The 16193-nt window shown below is 37.6% G+C and overlaps 1 protein-coding gene across 3 annotated transcripts in view; it reads right to left on the bottom strand.

Annotated features, from left to right (window-relative positions):
* Positions 1-16193, bottom strand: part of SCAF8 (SR-related CTD associated factor 8) — a 122168-nt gene that overhangs the window by 53219 nt on the left and 52756 nt on the right. For 2 of the 3 annotated variants that reach the window (XM_055004009.1, XM_054969838.1), the window contains exons 13-20: positions 15558-15658; positions 15327-15440; positions 13493-13649; positions 12366-12496; positions 10305-10449; positions 9346-9411; positions 7397-7615; positions 2803-5397 (exon numbers count right to left, since the gene is read on the bottom strand). In XM_055004009.1, the coding sequence (XP_054859984.1) occupies positions 3755-5397; positions 7397-7615; positions 9346-9411; positions 10305-10449; positions 12366-12496; positions 13493-13649; positions 15327-15440; positions 15558-15658 (2576 nt within the window). In that variant the 3' untranslated portion in view covers positions 2803-3754. Of the gene's footprint in view, positions 1-2802; positions 5398-7396; positions 7616-9345; positions 9412-10304; positions 10450-12365; positions 12497-13492; positions 13650-15326; positions 15441-15557; positions 15659-16193 lie in introns of those variants that run through there. The other variant, XM_054969837.1, reaches the window with a different exon arrangement.

Raw genomic sequence — 16193 nt, 5'->3', positions numbered from 1 at the left:
TACGCACGCTTACTTGGGATCAAGTCCCACATAATTTAATGTGAGTAAGCATTATAAAATTTGGCTGTAACACCTTTTTATTTCATACTAGGAAACAAAAATAAAGGCACATATATATCAGGATTAATGGATAGGCGCTACAGGTGACATACTTTTGTCATGTTTTGAAACAAACGTTTTAGAATTGTTTTTGACTTTCAAAATGTAGATTTCTGGTGAAGGTGCCAAATACAAGTACTTGTGATTTCATACGAATTAGGAACACTGAAAATTTGTTTTGAATTGCAGTAAAATAAAATGGCAGTGAATATTTATATACATTCAAACAGTTAATAAAGGTAGATCATTTATATTTGAATAATAACATTTACTTTTTGAAGATTGTCAATTTATTTTTCCAAACAACTGCAAAACATTCCATGCACTATTATTTCTAACACATATTCATGGTCAAGGTGAACTACCTTCTCTTGAAATAGCAAAATGAAGTAACAATAAAATGCAATTAAATTTCATGCAAGGTTGTTAGTCAATTAAAATTTAGTAGCTTAGTCGATCTATTAAACAAATGCGTATACTTTATTTCTTTTGTACCATTTTGGAATGTTTTAATATATTCCCTATTAAAACGTATCAGATCCACAGATATATATCTGTGGGAAAAAAACTGTTTAAAAACTGATGGTTGCTGATTTGAACATTGTTAACTGCTATGGCTATTTGCACTTCTTGTTAGATGAAAATGCTTAGTGGTTCCATCTTAAAAAGTATGATATCCTTTACATCTGAGTACAAGTTAGAATGTTTTCCTCCTCAAAATCAGGACAGAGAAGAGATAGAAAGGTATAGAGTACACATCCCTAAATCTCACCAAATAACTGAGAAACTATTTTTGTCAGATATTAAAGCTTTAGTTGATTAAAGCTTTATGACTATCAATCATACATTAAAGCTATCAAGTTCTTGTTTCACAAGGAACAAAACATATCCTGTCCATCTCAGATAGCAAACTTGGATGCTACACTTTCAAGTCTTGTCTTAACAGCTCAGTTGACCTATAATGAACAGTAGAAACAGTAGAAAACTCTATTATTTACGGCTGAAAAAGGACAAGAAACTATAATAAACCTAACAGTAGAAAACTCCATTGTTTACAGCTGACAAAGTACAAGAAACTATACTACTATCTGCTTTGTTCATGAGTCACTGAACATCAAGGAACACATATCAATGGGCTGAATCCACTGACTCCCTTTTGCTCTGGCAGGCTTGCTTTTCATGGAAGATGACTTCTTTGTGGAAAGGTGTTAGGGATCTAACTATGTCTGAAGTAGTATTATTGAACAAGGTTTGAAAAATTAAGCACAATAACTAGATTCTCTTTTACAAAGTAGTGATACCAACAATGGTGACATTAGCAACAGCAGCACTTCAAGTTTTAAAGACCTGTGGAATAGCGTGATTCAGCTAAACACTCAGGCCAAACTTTATAGCAAGAATGCAACCCAACAAACATGTTATAGAACTCTGTATCTCTATTTGCTAGAATATTTAACAATCTCTTTCATGAAGAGTGGGTTCTTCTGCCACTTCCAAATGAAATCCAACTATTATTTCATTTTACCACATAAAAACTCAGATTTATGCATGTTGCATCACTGTTGTATAAACAGCAGTGATCAGATTACATAGCAATGCTCCAATTTGAAGATGATCTTTAAATTTGTAAACAGAACTAACCAGAAACATTCTAACCACCTATGGCATTTATTATTTAATGAATATCAACAGACAATGTAGTAGGAACAATGTTTTCAAATGCAGTCATTAATTTAAAACAGGAGGGGGGCTCCTTCCAATATAATAAATTTCACTGCAATTAAAAGATAATGGTGTATTACTATGGTTTACAGTTAATCACTACCTTCTTTGCAGCTTTCATATATTTTATCATCTTATGAAAAAAATGAATACTATAAAACCTGACAAATTAGCATTTTAATAACAAAGATCAAACTTGCTCTCTTTGAATTAAAAGCTCTTTTCTGTGTATAAGATCTTACACATCATAGCACATAGCCTGCTAGATTATCTTAGCCAAACGCATTGAGAAGATGCCTAATACACATTGAAATTTTAGAAACTTTTAAAAAGAGAAGGGAACAAATGGCTACATAAGGCCAACCTCTTCACTATTCATCAAATATCATGTCCTGAAAAATACATTCCATTCCTAGTGCACAGCACTACACTTTAAGGGAGCATTATATTTATGTAAGAAACGGGATTCCAGTAAATATGAATTTCTAGGTGCCAGCATCAAAACTTTAGAGAGCAAGCAGGCACTGGGATCTTTCCAGCCTAGTTTAAACCAAATAAAATACAAAAACAAATGAACAGGACAGCGTTAATTATCCACATAGGTTGCTTATTCATCTCAGTAACCTAGCTCTAGTTCAAACTATCTAGAGAGGGCTTGCTATCTTTGCGATTTTTTTTTTTTACAGAGGCTAAATATGTCTGCGCAACAACTGTTGATGTCAGATATTCACTGCAAACATGTAAGCACAAAGTATTTTAATTCTATGACTTTCTATCCAGAACACCAAAAGTATTACAAAAAAGGACAATTCAAACATTTGCTTAAATTTTTGCTTCAATACATATCCACACTTTAATCCCACCATCTAACTGTTCCAGACTTCACTTTTCAAAGTAATGAATTTAGAAGAGCAAATGTTAATTTAACCTGTCCCATCAGTTTGTATTATTTGTTACTACCTAAAGAATGTCAAAGACAAATTTTCATTTTATAACCTAATTCCATTTCAGTTTTATTTAACTGTCTACATTATTCTGTGAGTGCGTGCACATACACTATCACACACAGAAACAGCGGTATCTACATACAGTTTTACACAAATATTTACATACATAATGTTATACACAAACTAATGTGATTCCATGATTTTTTTAGTAGAAAGGCATATGCTTTTTGTAGCACATTTAATTGTTGCACTGGTCTTACAAGGGTACTATTAACCTTTTGCAACAATTAGTAAAGCACAGTTCATCCAGAATTTTATAGATTGTATATAAAAAATACAATGCCTAGAATGCTTATCAAACAAATAATGCTTTATTGGCATCTAAAAAAAAACATTAAAACGTATGTTAATTTGCAATTTTTTTTACCCACTGCAGTATGAGAAACAATCACGAACACTTACTTTTAAGAAACAGAGACTAGAATGCAGACATTTCAAGAACACCCCATCTCTGTATTATTTATGCTCCTTTTGCCAAACTGCAGGAACATACATCACAGCTCTGCCTATGTTTTAAAAATCTGCAGTAGCCTAAAAACCTGAACAAGATACACCAGCACCTGTTTTCAAGTATAACAATTTCCATGGCCAACCTAATAGCAATCTAAAACTTTCATTTCTTCCATAGGAAGTCTTTGTTTGACAAGCTGTTATTTATCCTCGTGAAGTAAAAGCAAGTGGGGGAACTTTGCATTTTATCAGAAAATTTTAAAAAGAAAGAAAAGTTTACCTACCATGTTCAAATTAAGAACAATATTCTATACAAGTCAGTTGTACAGCTACTTAAGTGAAAGATGAACATGAACATTAGATTAACTTAATTCTGGCAGACAAAAGTGAACTACTAAGGTCCAGTCAGCCATTCACCTATTACAGAGAGAGATGACAACTTTACAAAAGGTATCTTTTTACCTACTGAGTGATGATTATGTCCCCTCAGTTTCTGTGCTTTCTACCACTGGTTCACTTTCTAATTCAGCTTCTGTGTCACTCTTCTCTTTTTTTAAGTCACTTGAAGTTGCCAGCTTTTCATAAAGTTCCGATTCATCCTGTGGCTCCACATCAGGTGGCTGGCTCTCTGTCTCTGCGTTTTCACCATTAACTTGGGGCACACTGTCAGCTTTTGGTTGAGAAATGCCCCCTTCAAAATATTCAAATGCTCTTGGGTGTGGAGGGGGTATCCAGTTACTCTGTAATCTCTCTCTCCCAAATCTGTTTCCATTGATTTCTCTACCAAAATTAAAATCTCTGTCATCCCTGTCCCTTTGCCTTTCCCAGGGTCTACGGCGGTCATCAAAGTCTCTGTGTGAATCTTGCTCCAGGCCCCTATTCCAGCTAGGGCCACTTCGAGTTTCAAATCTGTAGTTTGTTTGTCGATATCTCTCTCGATCTTCCTGGAAGCTTTTAAGACCGCCATATGCAGGAAAAGCATGATGCTCTCTTTCATCATAATCTCCTCTTTGTCCCCAATGCTTATCTGAATTGTAAGCAAAATGCTCTCTCCGGCTAAGAGTATCCATACCTGGCCTTGCAAAGTTCTCTCTTAAATCTATGTGTGGCCTGGCAAGATGATCTCTTCCATCTACTGGAGGTCTTCCTAGACACTCTCTTGGATCTAGTGGTGGCCGTCCAATAGAATCCCTAATGTCCCCTGAAGATGGCCGATTAAGATTCTCTCTATTTTCCATGGGAGGAAAGCGATAATCCCTATCTCCTTCCTGCTGAATGCTGTCATCTCCAAGTGGCAACCTTTTATCTGGATTAGAAATGTTATCAACACTTTGTCTACCAGAAGTTCCAAAAGGCCTCTCTGTCTGATTAAAAAGATCTCCTGGAAGGAATGGAGCTCTAGGTGGGGGAGGAAGTGATGGGTCAAGGATTGCTGGAGGAGGAATACTACGCTGTGGTGGCATTCCAGGTTGTATTAGTGGAAATCTTGGCCCATGTGGCTGTGGCATTAGTCCTGGGCGGATATCTACAAGAGGCATTCCAGGCAACCTTTGACTTGCAATAGTTAAATGGGGTATGCTCTGAATCCCAGTGTGTGGCTGTAGCCCTATAAGTCCAGAACCACTTGAAATATTTGGTGGTGGTACACCTAATAGTCCAGAACTACTTGAGACCATTGGTGGTGGCAATCCCAAAATCCCTGTGTTACTTGACACAATGGGTGGCTGGAGTGCTGTCAACAGCCCAGAACTACTTGACACTATGGGTGGCTGAACTCCTGTCAAAAGTCCAGAGCTACTTGACACGATGGGTGGTTGAAGTCCCATGAGAAGGCTAGAGCTGCTTGAGACACTCATGGGCTGGAGTCCTGTAAGAAGTCCAGAGCTGCTTGAGACACTGGGTGGCTGAATACCAGTCAGAAGCCCAGAGCTGCCTGAAGCACTAGGTGGCTGCACTCTTGTCAAAAGTCCAGAGCTGCTTGTGACACTAGGCTGAGCAAGCCCTGAGCTACTTGAGACACTAGGTGGTTGCACTCCACCCACAAGCCCAGAGCTGGATGAGACACTGGGCGGTTGTAGTCCCCCAATAAGTCCAGAACTGCTTGAAACATCATCTAGAACTGAAATGCAAAAACAAAAATTTGTTAGCAGACGTGAACCTAATACTAAACAGCTAGATTTTTAAAAGGCTATTTATAGTGCTAAAGACATGGAAAAGCATACATGCACTGCAAATTTAACAAAAATAAACTGTCACCAGAACACCATCATGTGAGTCTAGCACATCCAAATAAATCCTTCCTCAAGTTTTTGCTATGTATTAATAGTCGTAACTCCATGGAAAATCCAGAAAATCTTATTCAATGCTGCTATCAGAACTGAAAACCTTTAACTCTGATCAACAGCAGAGTTAGATTAAATTGAGATCAATGTCTATGGCTGGGTTTCCCATTTCAATTTGGAATAGTATCTTTTTAAAGAAAAACAGAAACAGCTTATAAAACTTGAGACTGGGTCATGAAATGAACACAGTTTAGAACTACTTATAATTTAATCTCTAGATGCTTTAGGTAAGGAGACAAAGAGAACCAAAACAGAAACCAAAAATCTGAAGGAAAACCAAGGTTTAAGAATAAAATTCCCTACATTCCTAAAAATGTGAGCTACAAAAGGCTTGTGATACAATAATGAAAAATGTTATGAGATATGAAAAACAGCCCAAACTGGAAAAACAGTAGGAACTATGTTCTATACAAGATAGTTACTGATATGCTAAACCACTACTCCATTACTCTTCCAGAAAAGAAGTGGAATACTTCTTGGTCTTAGAGATAAAACATACAAGAACAGTAGCCCTACATGATGTATCTGTTGCTTGCTCTGGAATACTCAAGCAGTACATCATGTAAACAAGAAATCTTCCACGCACAGTAAAAGCCTGCATGTCAAGGGAAAGGGTCAGCTGCTCTGCTCTGTAGAGACGCCTAAACACCTGCTGGCTTGATTCACATCCTGTTTGCTGGTAACAATCATGCAGCTGATTAACCAGCAGTCTATTTGTAATCTGTTCATGTTTATATGCAGGAGAAGGCTATTTACAGACATGAGAAGCTGCCTCCCAGCTGATCTCTCATCTCTTGCTAGAGAAATTTTGCTCTGTACCAAGCATAACATTTTTGGAAGGCTGAACATCCAGGTGATTGTGGGGATCAGCTGGAAACCCCATTCTTCTGATCCTCCATCCTGGAAAATGGGCTGCATTACAGACTTGCTGAGATGCAGCAAATTCTGGGGGTGGGATCATAACGCTAACAGATTTCCATTCTCCTCGCCCCAAGCCGTCAACTTGATTTATATAGAAAAGGAGATCAACTCCTGTTCTCAGCAGCTTAAATTTTTTGTTCGAGGCAGAAGAAACAGATTGATTTCCTTCATCTTGCCCCCCCCCCATGCTGTTGGTTTGGGCTGCAGAGAAATTGAGCAGATATCTTAGACTGCAGGAAAAAATAAAAAGAGAGAAATGATCTCTGTCTCCTCTCCCTTCTGCAATGGAGAGATAAGATGCCAACTGATCTGCATCTCCAATTTTTCTGTGAAGTGATTTGGGTGCTGGATCATTAGCCTGTTACCAGCTGATCCATCCACTATGAGTCACCTTCTGATCCCTGCCCCCAATCTTTCCTGTGTCCCAGCACAACAAGGCTAGGATATAAGGCAGTGCTGGGAAACAAGAACCCCATGCCAGCTGATTCTTTGATGGCTTTTGACCACAGGGCAGTTAACAAACTTGGTTAGCAGTTGCTTGAGTTCCTCTATGCAAGCTGAGCATATCCTTGATCATCTCATGGTCTGATCATGAGTGTAGAACAAGGTATGTTCAACTGCCAAACAGGTTTGCTGCAAAATTTGTAGCATTCACAATTTTCTGGAAGGTTTGTAAAAATGGTAAGGCATATTTGAACTCCCATCTTCACTCTAAAGAGGTAAAATCCAGCAACAGTTACAATATGTGGGGCTGCCAATTGTGATGCTACATTCTAACACCTACCCTTTCAGAATAACAATGCAAGGCTTGCATGATGTCACTGCTTGATACCATTCTATTGTAGTACTGCTTACCAGCTCTGTTTTCACCAGATGACATCTGAAGGTCTGCAAGGTGTGAACCTTTTTCATCCAATTCTGACTTGTTACTTGAAAGAGGAGTAAAAACACTTCCAGCAGACAAAGTTGAGGTGGTAAGACTACTAGAAAGAGTGCCAACTGGTAGAACAAGGCTGCTAAAAGGAACCTCTTTCATTGTCTCTTGAGCAACTGGTAGTGAAGGCTGTACAAGAGCTGGGAAAAAAATGAACGTTCAGCAAGAACTTCTTTGTATTGCAAAATTCAATGCTGTAGTAAATGAAAGGCAAATTGTGCCATATATCAAATGCAAGTTCATAGAACTATGAGAAAGTTCATTTTTAATAATAACTTAGTGTAGACCTTATAATTGGCAACTTTCTCATGAACTAGAAAATGTTCTATTTCTCTATTATACTAAAAACACAGTGCATAATCCAAAGATGCATATGCATAACATACACATTGGTTTTTTAACTTTTTTTCAGATTAGGAGTTCTTCCCAAACTATGTTTTAAACTCCCACTGAGGTGAAGCAATAGCTTTAGGTTTAGTGTAAGAACTGCTGATTGTGAAAAAGCTCCCACTGGCTCATTTCCCCAATTCATGATACAAGCCCTACCAATCTGTGTATAAGTAACTAGATGCAGGGCTGCAACCATAACCTTTATATTTATAAAGCATATTATATTTATCCATAGTTCCAGTAACACCCACTTAATTCCTGCACTGAATTACACAGTAAACTAAATAATACATTAAAACATACACATCATCTAAATCATATAGAGAAAAAAGTAATGAATAAACTACTATCATTTAGATGATATTGTCATCAATTAAATCATATATCTATATAGACCTTCCTTATATATATTTTTTAATTTTTCACTTCTATTTAAATATATTTCTGTCTGTCTTCATATCTAATTATAATAATCTGTTATTATTCTTAATTTTTAACTATATAATCAAAAATACTCCCCATTGTTCCTGAAATTCTAAAATTGGCCTATTGTGTATATAAAATGTTATTTTTGCCATTGTCGCACGTTCATATAAGCTTATTCTTCCATTCCATCAGATCTGGACATTTTTCTGCCTTCCATTTTGCTACAAATATTACTCTTACTGATGTCACCATATACTTGTGGATGTTTGTAAAGGTGTGATTTAAGATGACGGTATGATGGTAAATTATGTCCTACGTGGCTGAGTTTAAAAAATTAATTTTTTTAAAAAAAAAAGTATTGTAAAGATATGAAAAACACAGTCAACTAACTGCTTTTAAAAAGTCTTCAATCTACAAAGCCACAAACATTCTGGGAATACAGGATCACACTGATGAATCTGCCAGTCAAGTCAGCTTGTCAGTGGAAGCCCTTCTTTAACACCCACCTTTGGAAGTTCAGTCAGTGGTGAGCATACATAGGGGTTTTCTGTGACTGCATTCTGGTTATGGAACTCTTTCCTGACAGATGTTCAGCTTACACTGTCCTTGCTATCCCTGAGATACCAGGCAAAGTCTACTGTGTTTACTGGAGACTTTTTTAAAAACAAAGAAACAAAAAATTCTATTAAAAAAATTCCTGTGGTTCGGTTAGCTGGTCTAGTCTATTTATATTGTTTTTTCATTGTTGCTTCTGGCTACTGCAATTTTTTAAACTGCTCTCTTTGTCGAGTGCTGCTATTTTAAATTGGGTTTTGGCTATGTATCTGTGCTTTTTAAAAAATTGTTCCTAACACTGTTTTTGCATATGTAGGTAATGTTTTTTTAACTTTTATAATGTAATGTGAATACAATATTTTGACAAAGAGGAAGCTCAGAAAAATTTTAAAATTTAATAAATCGAAAACCAACGTAAGTTAATACATAGCACCCCATTTTCCATACCATTGGTCTAACACTGCTTTACGGAAAATGTGAAGAATGGCAACAAACTTACATGTTGGGACTACAGGTGGAACAACTGGAGGTGGAACTGGAGGTGGAACAGGAGGTGGCATATAACCTAGAAAAAACAGATAACTACAAGTAGACAAAACTAGCAAATTCAACATGTATCAAGACATCTCTCTGTATATTTGCTTGTAAATTTATTTTGACAGTTTTAACGAATCAACAACAAAGCACTTGAGCAACATGCATTAAGAACAATGAATCAAAATCAAAACTAAGGTGTAATTCTACTCAGGATGCCTAGTTCCCACAGTATAAATGCACTATTTATTATCTGTAGGGACTTTTTTAATACTTAAGAGAAAATTAGTCTTGCTGCAACAATTAATATGAAACAAAAATCTTTCTTATTCCCTTGCAACTGTTTAAGTTGATAAACAATATTTTAAATCCAAGGACATTACTATAAATATTGTATTTAAATCAAAGAATCCAAGTCCAATATAATTCAGTTTTTAGGTATAATCACTAACAATACAGACAATCCACCCTGGTAAGACCACATTTTTAGCAACTACTATTAATACTGTCATAGGTTTTGGGTAACATATATGGAGCAGGATGCCATTGGGCTGGCATTTTATAAAAGTTTTTCTTTAGAATACAATGTAGGGTATACTTGTTAGTTTTTTCCCAAAATATATATCCAAACCTTCATTGGCAATCACAGAAAACCATTCCCCACAAACTTTTTAAAAAAATGTCAGTCTTGATTACATTATTTTCTCAAGAGGTTAACATAATAATCTTATACTGCAATCCTGTGTAGAGTTACTCCAATTTAAGCTCACTAAAAGCAATGGACTCAGACTGCAGTAACTCTACAGAGATCACTGCTGTTAAACTTAGGACAATTACTAGAAGCCCGAAAGCCTGCATCTTATTTTACAGTTGGTCATATTTCTACTTCACCAACAAGCATTATTTATTAAAATGGTAGATTACCAGGAGGTGGTTGTGAAGGATTGAAGCTTGCTCTCAAGAAAGGAGGTGGAGGAATTGTACTATAACCAGGAGGGGGGACAGGCATTGTAACAGGAAATGCTGGGGGAACTAAACTAACAGCTGGCACAGCTGGAGCCACAGGAATCTAGGTGAAAAGAAAATACATTCAGCAACTTCTTATATTTACATAACTTAGAATACATTCACTGGATAGGAGATGTTTTAAGTAAGGCTGCAGTCACAAGCCCAACTGCTTGTGCAATTGTCCATTCAATGTAGTGGAGTATCTTAATAAACATGCCCAGGATTGGGTTGTCACAGGACCTGCTTCTAAACTTAGGACTGGATCTAGTGACGATTTCCATCACCAGAATGGGATTTCTTGCTTCCACTCTCATACTGCAGACAGAAAGGCTCACCAAAATGTTGCTTCTGGGAACAGAAGACTCAAAAGTAATAGCATGAGGAGTGAACTGTTTGGTCTGCAATGGAAAGGGTGGAAACCTGTAAAAATCAACCACTCAGCTCTTTACTTTTCCCTTCCCAACATAAAAAGCATGAATCTCATATTAGTTAACCCCCATTTCCCTACCTAGACCTGTGTTTTGTTGAGAGTCATTAGAAGCAGCTCTGGTTCCAATCTCTGTGCTGCCAGATAAGTGCTTTCAAGACAGAAAAAAAACTAGTCTGCTGGGCTTGTCTTATAGAAGAGTGGGATGAGGCTTGCATGAGAATCTTTAAATCTGTAGAAAGGTGCCACGCTTCCTCTAGCAGCATCTCACCTATTGGTATTTGATTTGCTATGCCCATCAGTTATTATCCTGGTACTCACATCTCCTTCAAGGGGCATATGCTGCCTACTGCATCTAATTCAAGAGCCCTGATTGCTCTTCAAGACATCTCACACTAGCGCAATAAAAATCCTTTTAAAAAAAACTGCTATGGGGTGCTCTTATTCAGCATCTTCACCCTTTCTACCCTTGCTAGGGATGTGATAGGAACTGTGAATGCTAACTAAAAAAAACTAATTCCCTTATCTTTGCAGTTTGATCTGAGATTTCTATGGAAAAGCACAAAGATGATTTTGTGGAACGCTTTTCTTTCACCTTTGTAAAACTCTCACCTTTGAGTTGGACCTGCCTACAGTGTGCTTGCCTGGCAACTCTAATACTCTAGTTCAACTTAAGAGGGGAGGAATCCATCATAAACCAAGGATAGCAAAGGCAATTGAAGGCAACTCTCCCATGTTAGGGAGGTTGATCTTTTCCTCCTGCTACAGTTCAGAATGTGAGTCCTCCTCCCTTCCCACAGTGACTAATTCAGTGCATCCTATCAGTCTAGACAGCGTAGCAAACATTTTGCAGCTACAAGCCCTCTTTGTTGCAGAGTTGCCAGCTGCTCACAGAAAAATTGTCCTGACCCTTTACTGGGATGTTATTTTCCTCCATGTCATGAAAAGCTTCAGCTGCCCATTTCTACACTTTAAGCCTCTGTTAAAGAGACAAGACAATTGTCTCCAGGTCTGCTGGCAACATTGCTTGGTTTGTGAGGTAGTTAACCTGGATTTTTTGGAAGACCTTTGTGGATGAAGCCCTCGTAGGCCATAAATCTGTTAGACTATTTTTTTTTTAAAGCCTCTTCTGGGACTATCTGTTTCATTGTCCTTACTAACAGTGAAATCCTAAGCAGAGGTACTCCCAGTCTAAGCCCACTGACTTCAATGGGTTTAGACTAGAGTAACTCATTTTAGGATTTCATGATGTTGCCAGCATAAACGTTGGTTCTATTTCTCCTACAAATGGCAATCATTGGAAAAATTGCTACTAGTAGTTTCAGGTAAAAGAGAAAAAAAAGGAACACAATAGCACAGAAGGCTGCAAAGGCCCTACTCTCATGCTAGTTCCAAAACCAAACAGGCAGGGGGGACCACTCCACACATTCTGGTATCAGAAGATTTTGAGCCCAACTTCAGACACAGCTCAGAAATTAACAGCTTCTATTTTTGGCTTCCTTTCCTGACTACACAAGAAAAGCAGGAGCGCAAACAAATGCAATACTAACCTGTAACATAGTAACAGACTGTGTGTACGTTTCTGTTTGTGTTGTTGCAACTGTGGTTGTTTCAACTGTGGTACTCTGGGTTGTTTGCACAGGTTCTTTTACAGTTTCTGTGCTTCTTGCTGTTTCCCATTCTAAAGAAAAGTAGAGCAGGAAAATATTTCATAAAAAGGTTAATGGACAGGAATTTTCAAGTTGCTGATCTGGAAACCTTAAGTTTTGCAATAAAAGAATATGCAACGAGACAAACTGTTCATTAAAGGGCAATTCATACAACCTACTGAGCTTGTATAGCTCTTTGAATCTAAAGTATAACTAATCACCCCAGTGCCATATTGTCATTTGACATGCTCTCAGATGTCACCGCAGCATAATTTAAGAACAAAGCAGAAAAACTCACATCCAACCATAGTAATTTGTGTGAACTAGCTCCCCAAACCTATCTCTGTACCATTCTGACACTGCATTCAGACGTCATGATCAACCCAGTTAACTGTGTTGCTCGAATACAGACAGTCCAAGAAACGGCATTTGCTGGTGGGCACGAAACTAGGATTTTGAACTAAAGTTTGCAGATAGTTTGTTAACAGATTGTACTAATTATGATTTGCTGTGATGACACAATGCACAAACCACAATTCATTCAGAACCTTCCTTGGACCTCTTATCTGTCCACTGATTCCATAAAGATGTACATAAGGAAGATGTACACCCTACTGGCAGGTAGAGAAAAAACAAGCAGTGGAAAAATTGGGGTTTGCATTCAAAGCAAGATTTGTTCATTTTGCCAAACAGACTAACCAGACTAATAAATACAATCCTAACAGAGTCTGGGGCAAAATGATATCCACTGCTATTAGCTAACACCTCCCCCAAGAAGATTTCATCTATGATAGGAAGATTTAAAAGCAGGCGGATCTGATGGACAATATCATCCAAGAACTTTACTAGCTAGAAAAGCTGTGATCAACTCACATGCCAGAAAACCTATGTTGTAACTGTCAGGAAGCAAAAAACCTGCCATTGTTTATTCTAATGAACACATTCTGTATCTTAGAAATACATTTTTATATAATAAAACATTGAAAAAATTGAAATTTAGCTGAAAGATATGTACAAAATGTCCTTACCACTATTTACTGTCTCCTGGTCAATCATGCCTCCTTCTGCAAAGCCATCTAAATCATCCAATTTAACTTTTTCCCAAGGTATGTATGAAACTCCAAGATCTACATCCCAGAATTGTTTGTATTCGGTTTTCACCCCTTTATTTAAAGCCCATGCAATCTAAAACAAAAACACAATTCAGTAGTAGGATAAACAATCACAACTTTACTTTTTACTGTGGCATTCTGCCAAGTCCACTTAAAAACATGCTTAAAAATGGTCCATATATCATGCAGAATAGAGAAGAATTCACTGACATGTCAGTGTGACGTAGCAGTTAGAGTGCTAGACTAGGAGATGAAAGACCCTCACCCAGGTTCAAATCCTCACTCAAGCATGGAACCTTGCTGGATGACCTTATGCAAGTCACACACTCATCCTAACCTACCTCACAGGGATAAAATGGAGAAAAGGAGAACAATGTAACCCAATCTAGGTCCCCACTGGGTAAGAAAAGCAGGGTATAAATGAAGCAAATAAATAAAATTTTCTGAAAGTTTCCATGATACTAGAAATAGGAGTTACTTTATTTCCATGAAATAAATCTCCTCTAAGATTATACATTCTATAATCTTCCTTACCAATGGCCTACTGCAACCACCAACGGTAAAAGAATATTAATCCATCTTTGGTATTAAAAATATTCTTAGGATATTTAGCTTGCAATTCGGAATGTTCAGAAATAAAGCCCATAGCTGCATCCATCAAGCTTACCATAAGCAGATATAGATGATAAACACCTAATTGTTTTTGTCCAATCACCACCACTGTGCTGTCCCTTCAATTATCTAGTTTTTCATGTTACTAAATTTCTTTGTCTGACTGCAATTTATAAGGAAAACTCAGGAATATTAAAATTAATATGATTTTTTTGCCACTGATTATCTAGGGGTGTGCATCACAAAAAGATTTGGGTTTCCCGCTTCAGGTTTACCCAAAGCAGGAAAAAAATTAGGAAATACCAGAATTCTGAAGTGGCAAGCCACTTCAAAATTCTGATATTTACTCGCTCTGTATGCTCCGTAAAGATTCGGAGCATACTGAAGTGAGGGGAAGCAACCCACCTCCACCCCACCCCCACCCCTTACTTGGCTGGGAGGGAGAAGGGGAGGGTGATCAGCTGGGTGGCAGGATGCCGAGGCGGTGGCGATGACAGCAGCACGTGAGAGGCTGGGATGGCCCGGAGCCAGCTCCTCTGTCGCCACCACAGACCACCCGAGGCCAGGACAGCCAAGGTATTTTACCAGAATTGGAAACCTGAACTGCACATCCCTATGATCATCATTTACACTGCACTTTCATGAAAAGCATATGTGAGAAGTGGGGACAGTATACAGGTATATGGAATTTATATGGAAGCCTCCTGCTAGTTTTTCCTTCAAACACAGGTCAGCTACTTCCCACAGATGTCTGACCACTCTCCCAAAATGTAGATGAGTAACTTAGCTTTAGCATGGCTCCTGCAACTCATGGCCAACAAGATTTTAAGGGATGTTACCCTACAGCACAATAAACAGTTTGAATGTTTACATTTTCCCTTTCATACTAAATTGATACACTTTCCTCTATTATCCCAGTGGCATTATTTAGTATTTTGTAGTTTTCATTCTGAAAATCTTCTCCATTTATCACTAAGTATTGCCTTCACAAGAAAACTGTTCCACAGAACTATCCAGAAATATATAATTTTCTCAATACTGCATACATTAAGATTCCTAAGAATCCAGCTTTCTTTACATGTGAAATTATACAGTTAAAAAGTTAAGCAAAAGAAGGAAAATACTACTGAAGAAGTACCTTAATAATTTTTGATCCAATCTTGTAAGACCCAGAGCTTAATTTCTGAAGAGCACGATATGCATCCTGCCTATGAACCATGCAGACATATGCACAACCTCTGGGGGGAATCATCTATAAGGATGAACAATAAATTATGGCAGCATGAAAATGAATATAAATTTCTTCTCTGTATCAAGTCCAAATATTAACTAATATTTTTAAGCAGTAAAGGACTATGACTTCACTTACATTTATAGATTCTATTTGTCCAAATTCCTCAAATAAGTTGGTTAAATCTTGCTGTGTGGCTTTTTTGTCCACTTGTCCAACCCAAAGTGTAGTACTGCAGACTGTTAAAACAAATTTTGTTTAAATAATGTATATTTTTGTTGCATTACAAGATATATTTACTTAACTTGGAATCTTTTATCCTGACTCTGATCAAAGGTAAATTCATTATTTACAGTAATGCAACTAGACATTCAACACCGGTGGGTGCCTGCTAACTTCAAATACATTCTCCAGAACTCTTAAAAGGACACTGCTGCCATGAAGGTGTCATCTGTGACAAAGGGATAAACTCTAGATGACTATGGCAGACCTGTTAAAAGAAGATAGTCATGGAAATCATACAAAATGGGATGCTGTGGATCCACAATTAGGGGTGTGCATCCTGAAAAGATTCAAGTAAACCCAAAGCGGGGGGAAAATTCGGAAATACCGTAATTCCGAAGTGGCTTGAATTATGGCATTTTACTCGCTTCGGTATGCTCTGTAAATGTTCAGAGCATACTGAAGTGAATGGGAGCAACTCCCCCAGCCCCACCTCCCACCCCCCCTGGGGCAACCCCTCCACTCCGCACCCACTTACCTGGCCAGAGGGAG

The sequence above is a fragment of the Eublepharis macularius genome, chromosome 1 (assembly GCF_028583425.1).
Source record: "Eublepharis macularius isolate TG4126 chromosome 1, MPM_Emac_v1.0, whole genome shotgun sequence".
In the NCBI taxonomy this organism is placed as follows: domain Eukaryota; kingdom Metazoa; phylum Chordata; class Lepidosauria; order Squamata; family Eublepharidae; genus Eublepharis; species Eublepharis macularius.
Note: the sequence above shows the minus strand (reverse complement) of the source record. Positions and strands in the feature narration are given on the sequence as shown.